At 57.5% G+C, this 16,223-nt stretch overlaps 1 protein-coding gene across 1 annotated transcript; it reads left to right on the top strand.

The window, feature by feature from the left end:
• The first annotated feature begins 852 nt into the window (after positions 1 to 852).
• Positions 853 to 11,675, top strand: EPOP (elongin BC and polycomb repressive complex 2 associated protein). The gene is made up of 2 exons (XM_038168622.2): positions 853 to 3,823; positions 10,294 to 11,675. Exon 1 carries the CDS (start codon positions 1,564 to 1,566, stop codon positions 3,796 to 3,798), a length of 2,235 nt encoding a protein of 744 aa, XP_038024550.2. The 5' UTR covers positions 853 to 1,563; the 3' UTR covers positions 3,799 to 3,823; positions 10,294 to 11,675.
• The last annotated feature ends 4,548 nt before the right edge of the window (positions 11,676 to 16,223 follow it).

Raw genomic sequence — 16,223 nt, 5'->3', positions numbered from 1 at the left:
TGGGAAAACGGCGTCTGGTTTGTAAGGCAGGAGCGAGCTACCAAATGCCGAAGAAGTCTTGGGAAGTTTGAAATAAAGTTAAGCAGCGCACAAAGGCATGCAAATGAATTTCCTTTTTTTTTATCCCTCTCTTTTTTTCTTTTTCGTTTTCTTTCTTTTTTCTTTCTTTTTTTTTTTTTTTTTTTTTTAAGAGAACGTTTGGAAGAAAAAGATGAAAAGTGAATAAGGCAAGCGTGTGAGTAAAAAGGAATACGAGTATCTTTGCATTGCTTTTATTTGCACTGTTGCCGATGTTATTGTTGATTCTAAGCTCCAGTCTGTGCTCATTCCAGATCATAAATACAGTAATTGGCAATTAATAAGCATTCCACTCCGGGTTGCACGATGAATTGTTGCAGAGTCAATCGTTTTGAACAACTCGCTCAGAGTAAAACCTTTCACGGTTTATTAAATATATACGTGCACGCACACACACCCATCCCAGAGGAATTCGGGGAGATTTTTGGAAAGCGCAGCAACCTCCCTGCAGCCGAGCCGGAATGCCCCAGCCCGAACAAACAGAGGCTCCGGGCGAGCTGAGCCTGAAACTACCTCGAAAACGCAGCGTTTTGTGCTTTTTTTTTTTTTTTCCCCATTTTAATTTTTTTTTTTTCTTAAAAGAAAATCTCGGTGGCTATTGTGTGGGACTGCCCTGGGCTGGGGGAAGGGGGTGCGGGGGGGGGGGGGGCGCGGTGCGGGGCTTGCGCGGGGTTCGCGCGGTGCCGGGGCTTGCGCGGGGCTTGCGCGGGGCTTGCGCTGCGCGGGGGTGTGCGTGTGAAATGTTGGGGGGCCGTGACGTCACGGCGCGCCGCTGCCCAATCAGCGCGCGGGCCGCGGGCCCGGCTCCGCGGGGTGTTCCCAGGATGAAGCGGCCGCGGCGGCGGGGCCGCGGGAGCGGAGCCCGGCCAAGGTGGGAGCGCCACGGAGCCCCGGGGCTCCCCCGCCTCGCCGCGGCCCCGCCGCTGCCGCTTCTGCCGCCCCCCCCGCGCCGGTAGCTTTGTTTGCTCAAGCATCTCAGGGGCTTCGCGCAACGGAGCGGGGGGGGCTGCGCTTGTTGCTCCCCCCCCCACCCCCCCTCTTTCCCCCCCCCCAAGTCGCCCCCCGGGGGTTATTTTCGGAGGGGAAGGTGGGGTGCGCGGCCGCGGGGTGGGACCTGGCTGGGGGGAGCCCGGAGGATGCGAGATGTTTGACTTCTTTTTTTTTTTTTTTTTCCTTTTTTTCCTTTTTTTTTTTTTTTTTTTTTTTGCCGGGGAGGGGGAAGACGAGGAGTCGAGCCCCAGCCCGGGAGGAGCGGGGTGTTTGGAAGATGTTGCGAGCCATTGACCGGAGCGTTTGAAGGGGTGATCGGCTGCTTTGGCTTTTTTTTTCTTTTTTTTTTTTTTTTTTTTTTTTTTTTTTTTTCCTCCCCTCCCCCCTCCCCCACCTCTCCGGAGGGGTAGGGATGTGTGATCAGGGAGTGGAAACAAATATGTCCTTATTTTCAATGCCCCCTTTGAAAGAGACAAAGTAAACGCTCCTTGCAAAATGTTCCTGACCTGCGAAGGGACCTTCGGAATTGTTCCAGCCACCATGGATTACAATGGGGAAGCCAGGCCGGGGGATTTTCATGCCGGCTATCAAGAAATCGAAGGGATAAACTTGGGATACTTACAGATCAATGGCACCCAGATGTTTGCCTTGGCCCAGGTCCTCAGCGACCTGTTTAAGGATATCCCCAGGACCACCATCAGCAAGAAGATGGAAACCTTAAAGATCAAGAGCCGACGCTGCGATCTCAAGGAGCTCCGGACCCTCAAAGCCATCCACTCGGTGCCCACCCGCGCGGTGAAATGCTCGCTCATATCCAAGGCGGACCTGGAGGCTCTCTGCACCTCCTGCAAGAGCCTCAGCCCCAGGAGGAGGAAGAGGAAAAGGAAGAGCAAGCGGAGGGAGCAGCTGCTGCTGCCGGACCCCGGGGAGCTCTTCGCCTGCCCCCGGCCCCAGCTGCTGCCGCCCTGCCGAGCCGGCGCCTGCTGCGCGCCCCCGGCCCCCGGGCGCCCCAAGCTGCCCCCGGCCTTGGCCAAAGCGCGCTCGGCGCCGGCGGCGCTGCTCCCGCAGCCGTTCCACCACCGGCCCTTCCCCGGCCTCGAGAGGGCCCCCCGGGGCCGCCGGGGCTGCGGGCTCCCGGAGCGCGCCGGGCTCTTCGGCGGCGTGCTGGGCGCCTACCCCCGCGACCTGGCGCTGCTGCACCCCGCGGCCGCGCACCCCGCCGCGCACCCCGCGGCGCTCGCCGAGCCGGGCCGGCGTAAGCGGGGTCCCTGCTGCGCCAAGGGGCTCTTCCCGGCCGAGAAGGGTCCCGGGGGGGCCAGGAAAGGCCGCTCGTCCGCTTTCCCCGGCTCCAAGAGGCAGGGCACCTCCGCCGGCTACTCCAGCGACTCGGACTCCAGCCTGGACTTCGGCGGGTCCAGCCCCGCCACCTCCAGCGACTCGTCGGAGGAGGAGGAGGAAGAGGAGGAGGAGGAGGAGGAGGAAGGGGACACGTCGTGCAGCAGCGAGGAGGGCAGCTCCTCGGAGTCGGAGAGCAGCTCGCTGTGCAGCGGGGACTCGGTGCAGAGCACCCGGTACAGGCAGGCGGCTCTGCCCCGCTTCCAGCCGCAGCCCCCCCGGGAGCCCCTCGGCGACGAGCGCCCCGCGGAGCCCCCCCCGGGCGCGGGCAAGGCGCTGCGCCCCGACCCCGACCTCCTCTTCCTCTCGCAGCAGCTCTGGGCCAGGACTTTGCGAGCATCAACTTCGGAAAGTTTGAGCCCGGCTCCAGCCCTGGGCTCGGGGGCCCAGCCGCAGCCGGAGCTGTACGCAAAGCAGGAGGCCTCCCCTTCCTCCTCCTCCTCTTCCTCCTCCTCTTCCTCCTCCTCCTCCTCTTCCTCCTCCTCCTCTCCCCCTCCCTCCCCGAGCAGCACCCCTGGGGGGGACCCGCAACAAAAGGAGGGCGGCTTTGGGGACGCAGAGCCCTGCGCCAAAGGGAAGGATTTGCACAAAGATGCCTCGAACAATAGAGCCTCGTTAGGCCCCAGTGACCAAGCAGAGAGGCAGAGCGAAGCTTTAGCCGGCCGAGCGGCTTCCCAAGAGCCGGCCCCGGGCTCGGCCCCGCAGCCCCCGGCCCCGGAGCTGGCGGGGAGCCTCGGCCCGGCGCCCCCCGGGGAAGCGGGGGAGCCCCGGCGGGAGCACTTTGACAGGCTCATCCGGCAGTCCAAGCTGTGGTGTTACGCCAAGGGGTTCAACGTGGACGGGAAAAGTTTGCGCCACGGAGGGAGGACGGAGCCCTGCAAAGCTGCAGAGCTCAAATCCCCCGGCTCCAAAAGAGCAGAGAGCCCCAGCACCTTGTCAAACAAAGCTTTGAAAGGCAATGGCTCGGAAAGGAATGCCAAGCGCAGACGCCTTGCCAGAGGCGCTGAGGCAGAAAGGCAACAGAGCTCCTCTAAAGGGAGGCCACAAAAGACTCAAAGGAGGAATGCCAAAAAGGGAAACACTCATTGCAAACGCCTCGGCAGCGCCGGGCCAACCCCGCCTCGGAATTCCTTCAGCCTCATGGGCAACTTCCCCTGTATTCCCTCCCTGGTCGTGGGGGAAGATGGGGACCTGTGTCCTGCCTCCTCCCTGGGGGTCAAAAACTCCTGGGCCCTCTCCAAAACTCACCCGCTGTGGAGCTGGCACCTGGGGGGCAACGCCATCCCGGTGCCCCCCAGCCTCAAATTCCGGGGCTATAGCTTGGAGGATCTCTAAGGACCGCGGACGGCCCGGAGGAAAGGTTTACACGCAACAGATGCGAGCCGCAGGGCGGGCGGGGGCCGGGGCCGGGGCCGGGCGGGGGGCGCGGGGCCGGCTGGGGGTCGCGGGGCCGCCCCGAGATGCTGAGCCCCGGGGGCGGCCGGGCCGGGCTCTACCGGCGAGGGGGGCCCGGGGCGGGTGCGGGGCCGTGAGCGGGTGCGGGGGCCGGGCGGGGGCTCCCCGCTCGGGCCGGGGCTGAGATTTCTGTCCCCCCCGTGCGCCGGTTTCACGATGCTGGAAGGAGCACTCGGACCGAGGGGCGCCGACCCCTCGCCCCCGAGCTCTCCGCTTTTGTCCCAGCGCCGAGCTTGGGGCGGGGGCGCGGCGCCAGGTGGGGGCGCGGGGGGGTCCCCCCGGGCCGAGCTCGCCCCGGCCGGCAGCGTCGCCCCTTCCCCGCCCTGGCCGCGCTCCGCTCCCCACCCCCGGAAGCCAAAAACCGCTGAAACGAGGAAAGAATAGAGCCGATTTCTCCCTTTGCCTCCATAAATGCAGTGGATTAAAGTAATAATAATCACACGCAGAGAGAAATAATGATGTCATGCAGCATAAACACTCCTTTTCGGCCCGAGTCAATCCCGGCGAAATTGGGAGCAGCTATTGCAAATAACTATATTAATAGCAATGTAATGTTTTCTGTCTACTTACGAGACAGGAAGAAAACACAAACTTTAAAAAGACCAGGAAATTCTGTTTGCTAAAAGAAAACAGGAGGCTTTGAGAGGAAGTTATCTGAAACTGCTGCATGTATATTAAAAAAAAAAAAAAAAAGTGGGTTGTTTGCTGGATAATAACCCTAACTGCGCTAGCCTAAAGGTAGCAGGCCTGTAAAAGCTTTACGGGCACAAGAAATAGGATCCAGGAGCATTAGCAATAGAGTACAGATGGACAATTTGATCTCTCCCGAGCTCCGAAGTGGAATGCGGGGAAGAATGTGGGGGGAATGTCTCTCCTCTCTGCAGAGGAAATCATATCCCAGTTTAACTTTTCTTGCAAACCACTGTCTTTGTAACTGGCTCTTTTGACTATTTCTGATGTGATTTCCACCCCGCTTTGGCATCAAAGCCCGCCGGGCCCTCTGAAGCCTGCTCGTTCCGGAGACGTTAGGCAAACCAAAGCTGCTGCGGCTCGGGGGAGCGGGGGTGGGTTTTCCCCCTTCTTTTCAACGGAAAATGTTCGCAGCCCGCGGCCGGGCGGGCGCGGCCGGGATCCCGCAGCGCGTTTCGGCCCGGCCCGGGGCCGCCGTTCCCCTCCCCGCTGCCCCCCTCCCGCTGGGAGCAATCCCCCGGCCCTCCGCAGCGGCCTCCTCGTCCCACGGAAAGGGAAGGGAGAGGGAAGGGGAAGGGAAATCATCGCAGGATTCAAAGAAAATATTCCCGTCTGCCACGGCTGATTTTGATTTTTTTGGTTTAATTCCACCAGCGGGTAAAAAAAATGGCATTTTTAAGGTCAAACGTATTTTGTATCTATTAAGCGATGTTTTTCTTGGAGCTGGTGAATTGTTGCTAAAAGCGGTGTTTGTTTGACTTGGGTTTGCAGCGGGTTTTTGGTTAACTGCGGTTTTTGTTGACTTCAGCCCGCCGCCCGGAGCAGCGGCGGGGCCGAAATCGCCGCGGCCCGGGGCCGGGCAGGCTTCGGCCGCAGCCGCGGGGGCGTCCCCGGTGTCCCCGAGAGCTTTCGGGGAGCGCCGGGCCCCAGCCGAGCCGGGCCGAGCCGAGCCGAGCCCGTCGCCTTCCAGCCCGGCCCGCGCTAGCACCGCGTGTGCCGGGAGAAACGAAAGGGACGCGGGGCCGGGGCGGCGGTGCGGGGCCGTGCGGGGCCGTGCGGGGCCGTGCCCGCGGGAGGAGCCGCACAAAGGCGGCGCGGGGCTGCGGGCTGCAAAGCCCCGGCCCCAGCTCTCCGCGCCGCCGGCGAGCGCGCAGGAATTACCGAGCGAAAAGCGAAGAGCAAAAAAAAAAAAAAAAGCAAAAAAAAATAAATAAAAAAATGCAAAAAGCGAAAAGCAAAAAATAAAAGGCAAAAAGCGAAAAGCAAAAAGCAAAATTCGAAAACCAAATGCAAAAAGCGAAAAGCAAAATGCAAAAAGCGAAAAGCAAAAAGCAAAACGCAGCCGCAACCGGAATCCGCAGCTCCGGCTGCCGCGGGCAGGGGCGCGCAAAGAACTCAGGAATTTCTCTGCGGGATGAAATCACCTCAAGCCGCGCGGGGCAGCGGCAGCAGCCACCACCCCGGGTGCAGGCCCACGGACATTTCTCTCCGTGGATGTGTGCATTTGTACACGGGGGTGCGTGGGAGCCCGGCTGGTAACACACGGCCTGTGCGTGCACGGTGCACGTACACATTTCTCTGCTCGCACACGTAAGTACGAGCGTGTGTAGCTGTGTACATCTGTATATAATGCAAGGGGGTTGTAGCAGGGCTGTGAATACAATACAAAGATTACCTCAAAACTTTCCACACAAACACACCTTGAATGGCTCCTCAAGCAGCAGAAACATCCGGTTCACAGCAGAAATTAACAATAATAATTCCCCCTGTTTGTTTCTAAATGTTTCAAAGAAATTGAGCGATCCATAAAAATAATCTTCCCAGCAATCCCCCAGTAAGAGGCTGGAGAGGGGAGTGGCAATGCATCGAAAGTAAACTGAAAAAAAAAAAAAAAAAAAAAAAAAGGAAACAAAAAAAAAAAGGAAAACCCAAATTGTTACCTGAAATAGCCTGGTTTGGACTTCAAAAATGAGAAGCCCGAGCAGTAGTTTGTTGGAAGAAGCAATACCTCTGTACAAAACAATGAGCCAGGAGAAGGGGACGCTTTGAGTGTAACAAACGAGTTCTGGTTTTGAGCAAAAATTCAACTTGCATTGCCAGGACGGTATAAAGGGTATAAAGGCACCTTTATAGTGACGTTAGTGAGATTGCTTTATTTCCAAACGGGTGCAAGAGAAACAAAACCTGTTTTTTTTTTTTTTTATTATTTTTTTATTTTTGTTTCATAAAAAATGTTTGTCTAGTTAGGAGAAAACGGAAAGTATCTTCTTGTAAAAAATAAAGAAAACTTTTATAAAGGGTGCTGCTTTTAAAAATGCAGCAAGCTTTAGACTCAGGAAAATCTCAGCTTGGATACGGTGTGGTGCTTTGTAATCACGGTTTGTAAGGGTTTTTTTTTTTAGGGGCTGGGGGTTTCAGGGACCTTTGCTCTTGCTTTGCGTTGCTGGATTAAAAACTCACATCCCTCCGTCCCCGTCCAGTGGGTTTAAAAATGTCATGGCATGGGTGCTTCTCCTCTGGGCCCCGGCTCCAGGGCTGATTTCTTTGTGGGGTTGCTGTGAGTGGGGTGTGGAGCCGGTCCCCTTCCACGGGTCCCCGCTGGCATCAGGCCCCAGGGGGCTGCGAGCCCCCGGCCCAGGCTGGGCACATCCAGCTGCCGCCACCGCCTTTCCCTGCGCCCCGGCCTGGAACACGTGTCCAAAACGTCCGCCGCGGGGAGGAGAGAGCTGTCGCCTTTTCCAGCCTTGTCTTGGGTTTTCTGTTTAGATTTCCTGTACCTTTATTTATTTGAAGTTGTTGTAAGTATATGACGATGAAAGTGTTAATTCCTGCGTGCAATATGGAATCTAGGCTGAGAAATAAATACGTTTTTTACAGAACCGCCTGCCACTCGGCCCTGTTTGTGCATGTGTGCGTGCAAGGGGGCGGGTGGGTGGCCGGCGCGTGCCCACGTGTGCGGGAGCTGGGGGTGAGATCTCGCTCTGGGGGGGCCGTGTGCTTGCACACCCGGGGTGCACATGTGTGTGTGTGTGTGTGTGTGTGTGTGTGTGTGCTCGTGCACGTGTGTGCACCCACGGAGGGTGGGCGCCTTGCGGAGGGCGCGCGTGCCGCTGCTCTATTTATAGCCGCGGCCGTGTGGCCGTGCACATCTGGCTGCGTGTGTTTATTTACGCGCCCTGCCGAAGCTCACGCCTCCGCACGCCCGCGTGCACGAACCGGCCCCCGGCCTCGCACCCGCGTGGGCTCGGCACCGGCTGCGTGCGGTGACGTGCGTGTGTCCGCCCTGCGTGCCAGCACGTGGGTGGGTGGGTGGCTGCACGCACGTGTGCTTGGCTCTGCAGCACGGGGCTCCTCCGGACAAATTTTGCCCCCACGGAACGTTTTTCCTAAACATTTAATCAGAAATCAATAGCGACTTCCATCTAATTTGTAGGCCAGAGGCGAGGACGCAGGGACCGTTCCCCGTCCGTGTGTTTCTATTTTGGGGGCCTCAGGAGCTCGTGCCCCTCTCGGAAGGAGCACTTCAGATTTATTTTTAATTCTTTGGCAAAGACAAACGGCTGCGGACTGAGAGGGCTCATCAGAGCAGGGGTGGTAGGTTTAGACCCAAACACGAGAAGCAGAACAAGGAGGAGCAGCACGAGGGACTTGTACCTGTGCAGCAGTTTGGGAAGGGCCTTGGGGATGTGACCGGGAGGGCAGAGATGCCAGCCCAGGGAGCAGCGATCCGGTTCTCTACAGGGCAGAAATCTGCCCGATTATCTTTCCAAACCGAGAGAAATGGAAAGAGAAACGAATGGCACCCCCAGTCAGGACCTCATTAGTTATGATTAATAACTGTGCATTATTCGATGGCCACAAAACCGTCTCATGCCTTCGCTTCTGCAGGAGGCCAGGTAAAAACCTTCCCTGCCCTTAAAAATCTCAGACATCCAGATTACACCAGAAAATGGTTATGCAAATCACACGCTCGGCATTTGAAACCGATTTGCAGCCTTTCTTCGTCCCCCTTCTGGCATGGAGGAAAGGAGGCGAAGTCAAAATGACTCCCATTAAAAAACGTAAAATCCCCAAAGGCGAGGTCCGGAGCCCCCAGCCCCGACAGAACGTGGGAGCAACGCGGGGCAGGACGCAAAGGGGAGCCTGCGGTGGCCTAATCACAGCCAATGACCCTCCTATTATTATTATTATCTTTTAAAGAAGGTAATTTAACAACGACGTTAATTATCTGCTGGGACCAGCACAGGCCTTGCTGGGGAGTGGGCTCTGAGGGGAGCTGAGCCCCCACGTTTGGGGCTTTTCCATGCCCAAAAGCTGCAGGAGAAAACCCGTGGGCACAGAGCAAGGTGCTGGGGGGCACCGGGGGGGCGCAGCATTTATTTAGTTTAGTGTCAGGGTGTTAATGATGAATTAGATAGCAGAGGAGGGGCTCGGTAAAGCAGCAAGCTGTGAGAAAAAAAGCAGCGCCCCCCTCCCCGGGCGGGCTGGGGGCAGGGGGGAGCTGGGGGGGGTGAGGGATTAAGTGTCACCGAAGGCCTTTCATTTACCGTGTTTACATGGAGTCAATAGAAGGGAATGGACAAGGGTTTATTGTGAGTTATGAGGCTCTTTCTAACTCCCGTGTTATCAATATCTCCCTCTTAAAAAAAAAGAATGCAAAAAATGAGTTTGCTTTTTGAAAAAAAAAAAAAAAAAACAAAACAAAAAAAAAAAACAAAAAAACACCAACACAAAATTCTCTGCAAACCTTTCTGGAAGGTGGGAGCCTCCCCACCCAGCCCACAAAGCGCTTCGCGGGATCCTTCAGCTGTTCCATATAAATCTACGGGCTCAATAGGTGGAGTTTATGCTTTTAGCAATTGAAAGAAATTGCCCTAAATGAGGCCATATGGGAAACTGTGCTCATCCTCCCCCTTCCCCAAAACCGGGGGAGGATTCCTCCTGCCCTTTGTCAGAAAGGGAGCTTCTGGGGCTGGATCTGGCTGCTCGGGGCTGCAGTGCGCTCCCCCAGCTGGGGGGCACAGAGCGGCCGAGGGGGGCGAGGAGCTCTGGGGCTGGGGCTGGGGTCCCTCCTCGGGGTCCTGGGGGTTTGAGCGGGCTGGGGGGGCCCCACAGGGCTGCCCCCTTTCAGGGCTGGGCAGTGTGGGCACCCTGCACCCCGACAGCCCCTCGGCATCGTGCCCTGCTCCGGCTCCTCCACGCACGGGGCCTCGTGTGCCGGGCTGGTTCCTTCCTCCCCAGCTTTTTCCTCCCAGTTTGCAGGCTGGGATCACGCAGCTCTCCTCATCAGCTGGAAATACCAGCAACCACCCGGGCGACTGCTTGTAATTAACCATTCGTTACAGTGGTTAACCCCCCTCCCCAATAACTGAAGGCGTCGTGTAGGAAACTCGGGATCCCGCACGAGAGCGGCGTGCCATAAAAAGGGAGCGACCCGTCGGGATGTGCTCTGAAATCGATCCTCCCCGAGCAGAGTGCGGGGCCCGGGGCGGCGGGGGCCACGTTTCGCTCTGCGGCTGCAACGTGCCGAGGAGCCCCCCCTCGGCTCGTGGGGAAGGTCTGAGCCGAGGATTCGTTTCAAACCGATCCTTAATTTCTCATCAGCCGTGGCTTGGGGGGGGGGGGGTAGGGGGTCGGGGAAATAACAAAAATGCTGCTGTTGGATTTGTAATTTTATACCCTCAGCTCCGGCTGGTTCTGTGTGCTCCGAGCATCGCGCACATGGGCTCGGTGTTGTTTCTCCCCATGCTGCACGAGCAGAAAACGGCGGTGAGGAGGAAGGGAGGCGAGCCCAGCGGCTGCATTTCGGGAGCTGGAGGCTCCGAGGACGCACGTGGGAGCAGCTCGGGCCCCTGGGGAATGGTGAGAGCATGGGGGGGCGGCTGGGGGGGGGATGTGGGGTGCTGCCATCCCCCCACCCCAGTGAGCATCCTCCTGCGTCCCCCACGGGGGTGCTTTGGAGCGGGGTTGCTTCCTTCCCCTGAATCCTCCGAATAACCCCCATGCTTTACTTACATATTTGTATTTTTTCTTGCTAATTCACGTTTTTCCCAATGCTGACCCAGGTGGGACTCCTTGCCCTGGAAGGTGCCCCAGGGGAGAGGGCTGCACGTGCCCAAATGCTTCCTGCACCCCCAGACCCACTCGGGGACACCGGTGTCCCTCCAAGCGTGGCTGGTGGCCATCCTGGGTGTTATTGGGGGGCTGCGGGGACAGGGGGTGGGGGCCAGGGCAATGCAGTGCCCAGCAGCATCCCGGGGGGGAGGGCCCTGGGCAGGCCGGGGGCTGTCACCTGGCTGCCCCCCCTCCCCTGTAAGGCAGCGGTGGGGTTGGGGGCTGGCTGCTCGCCCCGGCCGCGGGGGCTCCCCGGGGTGTCAGCTTTCCCCTATCTCTCCCAAAAATCTCGGCGGTGTGAACTCTGTGAACCCTGGGCCGGGACCAGCTGTGCTGCCCTGGGGGGGGGGGCAGGGGAGAAGCCCCTTTCAGTTGGTAATGGGCTGCCCAAAGATGTGCCCCCCCCTCCAGTTCCGCCTGCGGGGTGCGGGTCAGGACGTGGGACCCTGGGGTGCAGGTTGGGACCCCGAATGGGGGTGATTTGGGGAGATTTCCACAATTTGCAAGACTTTATGTTTGTTTTTTTTTAATTATGCAGTTACAGTGGAGATTCGCTCCTGTTGTATGCTCCAATTTCCTCTATTTTTGTTATTAATTCCTGCTGCTCCTACAAGTCTAACGATCATTTCAGCACTTACTCTTTCAGGAACGACGCCGGTACTGAATCTTTGCAAAACACTTCCGTGGAGGAGGAAAAAAAAAAAAATCCATTAATAGCAGTTTGTGACAGAAAATCGTTTGGGCTCTGCTGTCATCATACCTCCTAATACCTGAATAATTAATGTCCTACTTTTTCCCCCCTCTTCAAATATTAAAATGTTTGAATCCTTGTCAAAATTGAACACCCCTCCTTGAAATTAATTGCCAGTGAAGATAAGAAGAGGTACACGCTTTACAAAATAGATTTTTTTTTTGTTGTTCTTTTAAATGGGAGAAAAATCCAGGCAGAAGGATTGCTCCCTGGCAGCTGCTGCCTTTTTGCTGCGTTTCCAACTTTCTGCACGCAGCGATGGGCGCAGCAGCGCTCGCACGCTTGGTGGGTGCTCGTGGGAGCAGCCACTCGCATGGAGCACACGTGGGCACGTGCAACGTGCTGCTGGGGGGATCCACGATCTCTTTTTTTTTTTTTTTGGGGGGGGGGAGGACGGGGCAGTTCCTGGGGCAGGGCCCCCTCCCTGCTGCTGCCCTAGGGTTGCGGCTGCTGGCTGACCCTGCTGGTGGCTGGGCTCCTTTAGGAGCCTTCTGGAATATCTGAACGGCGAGGAAGGGCTTTGGGGGGGCTTTTGGGGGAGCCCCTCTGCAATCAGAGGCCAGCTCCAGCCCCGGTGAGCTGGGGGAGCGTGGGGTCACCCCATCCGGAGCTGCTGAGCAGGGCAGGAGCAGGGTCCCCCCCCCGCTGTCCCCCAGGACCTGTATTTCTAACGTCCCAAGGGTGCGGCGCTGTCTCTCTTGGTTTAAAACAAAACCAGACAGAGTCTTGAGGGTCAAAAGGGAGGTGGGGGAGGGCTTTTCCCTACCTACCCCCAGACAAAGATCCCTTTGAATCTAATCAAGCAGAAAAGAAACCCCTTTCCTGTGTGTTTTTGTACAAGGGGAGAGGGGTTAGGGCTGCCCTGGAAGGTAAAAGGAAAGGAGATCCCATTTTGCCTTCCAACAATGAGATCTTTATAAATGTTCTCAAAAACCCCTGGCCGTGGAAGGGGAAGGACGCTGCGGCGTTTTCCCAGTGGACAAGGGGAAGGTGGGGGCCGCAGGAGGGGGGCAGGCAGTGGGGGGCTCTGGGGTGCTCGTAGGGCCACGTTTTGTGCTGCGTTTTCCAGGGGAAGGGGACGTTTCCTGCCCCCATCCTGCTCCACCACCCCGCTGCAGGTCCAGGCACAGCTCCGCTGGTCTGGGTGCTTGGAGGGGGCCGTTCCTGCGAAGGGGCTGATCCTGCCCCCATCCGGATCAGCTGGAGAGCTTGGCCAAGGCTCGGTGGGGATAAGGTGCAGGCGAGGCTGTGCGGGGAGATGCTATGATAGGGGCTGTGGAAGCCCCCGTGCAACCCCCAGCACCCCATGCCCTGGATTTTGGGTCCAGTGCCGGTACCCCTGGAGCTGCAGGATGGTGCCCGGCTGGTTGTGGGGCTGGGTGCTGCCCCCCATGGGATGGGACCACGCAGCTGTCCCCCTCCCCAGTCCCTGTGTCCCCCCGTGCTGAGCCCAGCAGGGTGCTGGTGGCAGCGCGCCCTCTCCATCAGCAGAACAAACCCAGCCCTGTCCCTGCTGCAAAAATCCCCCCGTTGGTGGCAGGGTGGGCACCTACCCCAGGGGGCTCTGCAGCCGTAGCTGTGTCAGCAGCCCTGGCCTCCCTCCACCAGCTCTGCTCTGCGCGGCGGCCAGCCTCAGACGCTGCTTTTTACATCCTTTTAACTAATACCACATGACAGTGATTTAAGCTAATCAGCACAACCTCCCGTGTCAATGCAGGAATACTCATAACCCCCGTGTTTACATTAAGTACAGCAGTGTTTCAGCTATAAAAGCACTTTCAAACTGACATTAACTGCAGTGTAACGATGTTAGATTGACTGGAGTTGGGTCAAATGCCTACCAAAAGGCTGCTAGGAAGAAGCTGCTGTTGTATTTACTGCCAAAGCATTAGCGCGGCGTTGTCCTCACGAGGCTGCCCCCCCTCTCCCCCCCCGGGGCCCACGTAAGCTGTTTTGCCTTCATGTGCCAACGCTCTGTGTCGCTTTCCTTCCCCAATTCCCATGGGTAAATTCGCTGGGATGCTGCCCTGGTGTGAGATGGGGGGGGCTGCAGCACACCCCTGCCCAGCAGCACCCTTTGGTTTTGGTTGCAAACCAAACCTACACAGCCACAGGGGTGGTTTGCAGGATCGCTGCCCCACAGCCCTGGGTCTCCTTGCCCACACCTCACTGCCCCCCAGCCAGGTTGTGTATGGGGGGACCAAGGGGGACACAGCAGCCCCAGGCAGCCGGGGCAGGGCCTGATCCGAGCACCCTGGGGTGTCCCTGGGTGCCACCCGGTGTCCCTCAGCCTCTCCGAAGCACAGCCCTGACCTCCAGGTGCTGTTGGGTGGCCAGGGAAAGGGGGGGGTGATGCTTTTTCTGGTTAATCCCAGATGTTCCTGGGCTGCAGATGGTGTCGGGGCACATCCTGCCCCCCCCTTTTACAAGGCTCCAAACACCTGAATTTATGAAGCATTTCATAACCCTCGCTCACCCTGCGCACATCCTCGCTGCAGATGTCCCACGCGGACGGAGCCTGCCCGTGGGCAGAGCCAGCACCTCTCCTCCTGCACCAGGACTGGGGTTTTGGGGGCTGGTTCTGCAGCACCCCCTCGCTGGCTCTGGGACTTTTCCAGTTCCCCAGCCCACTGGCAGGGGCAGGGCTCCTGGTGCCACCTCTGCCCTGGTGGGGGGAGCCCCAAACCCACCTAGCGCTCAGCTCCTGCACTTTTCCTCCCCTGCATTTGAGTTTCTCAGGGGTGGCTGGCACCCCCTTCCCTCCCCGCTCAGGTCAGCACCGGTGTGTTTAAAAATAAAAGGTATTTTCAAATAAACAGCAAAAGCCTTTAATAAACAATAAAAACTTTTAAATGAAAAGGCTGCAAAAACAAACAAACAAGCTCTTATTTCCCGGGGTCCCCGCGCTGCAGGCGCATCCCCACGTGTTTTCTGGCCACCAGGAGGGCAGGGGGGCGATGCTGGGGCTCGAGGTCCCTTCCCAGCCCCCCCCCCCAACCTCCTGCACCTGGGGGCTTTGGTGGGGGGCAACACACCCCAGCTCACACACGTGTACCCCCAGGTTTATCTGCATCTGCCCCCTCCAGCTCTGCCTAGCCCCTCTGCCCACGCAGCAGCAGCTTTTTATTTCACCCCAAATTATTTTTTTCCATGGGTTTCGTGGCCAGGAGGGACCGGGGCTGTCACTCCCCTGCTGAGGTCCTCGCTGAGCATCCAGCACCCAGCTCCTCGGGGCCGTCCCCGCAGCCCCGGGCCCAGGAGGACCCTGGCGAGGGTCGGGGCTGAGCCCCCGGAGCCGGGGCTGGGGCCGGTGCTGGCGAGCGCTGCCCACACGGTGGCAATATCTGCCCGGAGAGCCCGGGCTGCGCTGGGATGCCGGGGCTCTGCTCGCACAGCTGTGGGCTTTGCTGCCCAGAAATGCGTGGTGGGGGTCTTTATTTTATTTTATTTTATTTTATTTTATTTTATTTTATTTTATTTTATTTTATTTTATTTTATTTTATTTTATTTTATTTTATTTTATTTTATTTTATTTTATTTTATTTTATTTTATTTTATTATTCTATTCTATTCTATTCTATTCTATTCTATTCTATTCTATTCTATTCTATTCTATTCTATTCTATTCTATTCTATTCTATTCTATTCTATTCCTTTTATTTTTCTTTGGTTCATTTGGTTTTCCTCTCCTCTTTCTCCACCACACCGTACCCGAGAGCTTCCAGGCACTGGGCAGGGAGGTGCAAGGTGCTGGGAGCCCCCTTTGCCCTGGGCACACGGCTGCTGGCAGCATGTCTAGGGGGGCCGCAGGGACTCCCCCCTCCCAGGCAAGGCTGCCCCGGGGGCAGAGGCTGCTGCCAGTGCTTTGCCATGAGAACGGAGGCTTCCACACGTGTTCCTTGTCTTGGGCAGGGTAAAAACTCAACTTTTATTCTCCAGAGCTGGGGGAAAGTTTCCAGAGCTACCCGGCTGCTGCAGCATCTCTGGTGCTAGCACTTCAAAATATTGACTTGATGTTCTGATGTTCTTCGCCTGTAGTTTAAATCGTGAAATAAAATGTGCTGTGGTTTAAAGGAAGCCACATCCCACCCTGTTTTTCTTCAGTCCTTTTCCTTTAACTGGAAAACTTATCCGGACCAATTATTTCAGGCAAATGAATTCATTCTCGACGAGTTGGAATTTTCTGTGAAAAATGTTTAATCAAAACATTCCCAAACAGCCCTACTGTTAGCAACCAACAGATGTGTTCCCGCTCATTAGCCTGCAGCGAGCCGAGCAGCCTCGGGCCGAGCTCCATCCCCTGCTCCGTGGCCGTGAGCAGGGATTTGGGCAGGATCCTGGGGGTGATCCTGGGGAAGGGGGGAGCTGTAGGGTGTTCCTGTAGGGTGGGCAAAGGATTGCTCTGTGCAGCCATCGCTGCAGTTTGAGCTCGTTCTGTGCTGGCTCTGTGTCCCCCAGCCCCTTCCCTACACAGATTCTGGCTGTGTTGGGGGGAGGAAGGGGTTTGGTGCAGGGGGGCTCAGGGCTGCACCCCTGGGTTCATTTGTTGCATGCATGGTGTTGGTGCTGGGCCCGCTGCCTTGTGCCCTGCCCTGCTGGGTGGGAGCAGGGTCCCTGGGGGTGGTCACTCGTATTTGTGGGTGCTGGGGGTGAGCACCCCAAATACACAGCCAGAGATGGGTCTGCCCTGCATGGGTCGGGGGGGTGGGTTCAAGGAGCGTGGTGGGACTGAGCTGGCCCAGGGGGAGCT

This window comes from Anas platyrhynchos, chromosome 28 (assembly GCF_047663525.1).
Source record: "Anas platyrhynchos isolate ZD024472 breed Pekin duck chromosome 28, IASCAAS_PekinDuck_T2T, whole genome shotgun sequence".
Classification (NCBI taxonomy): Eukaryota; Metazoa; Chordata; class Aves; order Anseriformes; family Anatidae; genus Anas; species Anas platyrhynchos.
This window is presented reverse-complemented; position numbering and strand designations above follow the sequence as displayed.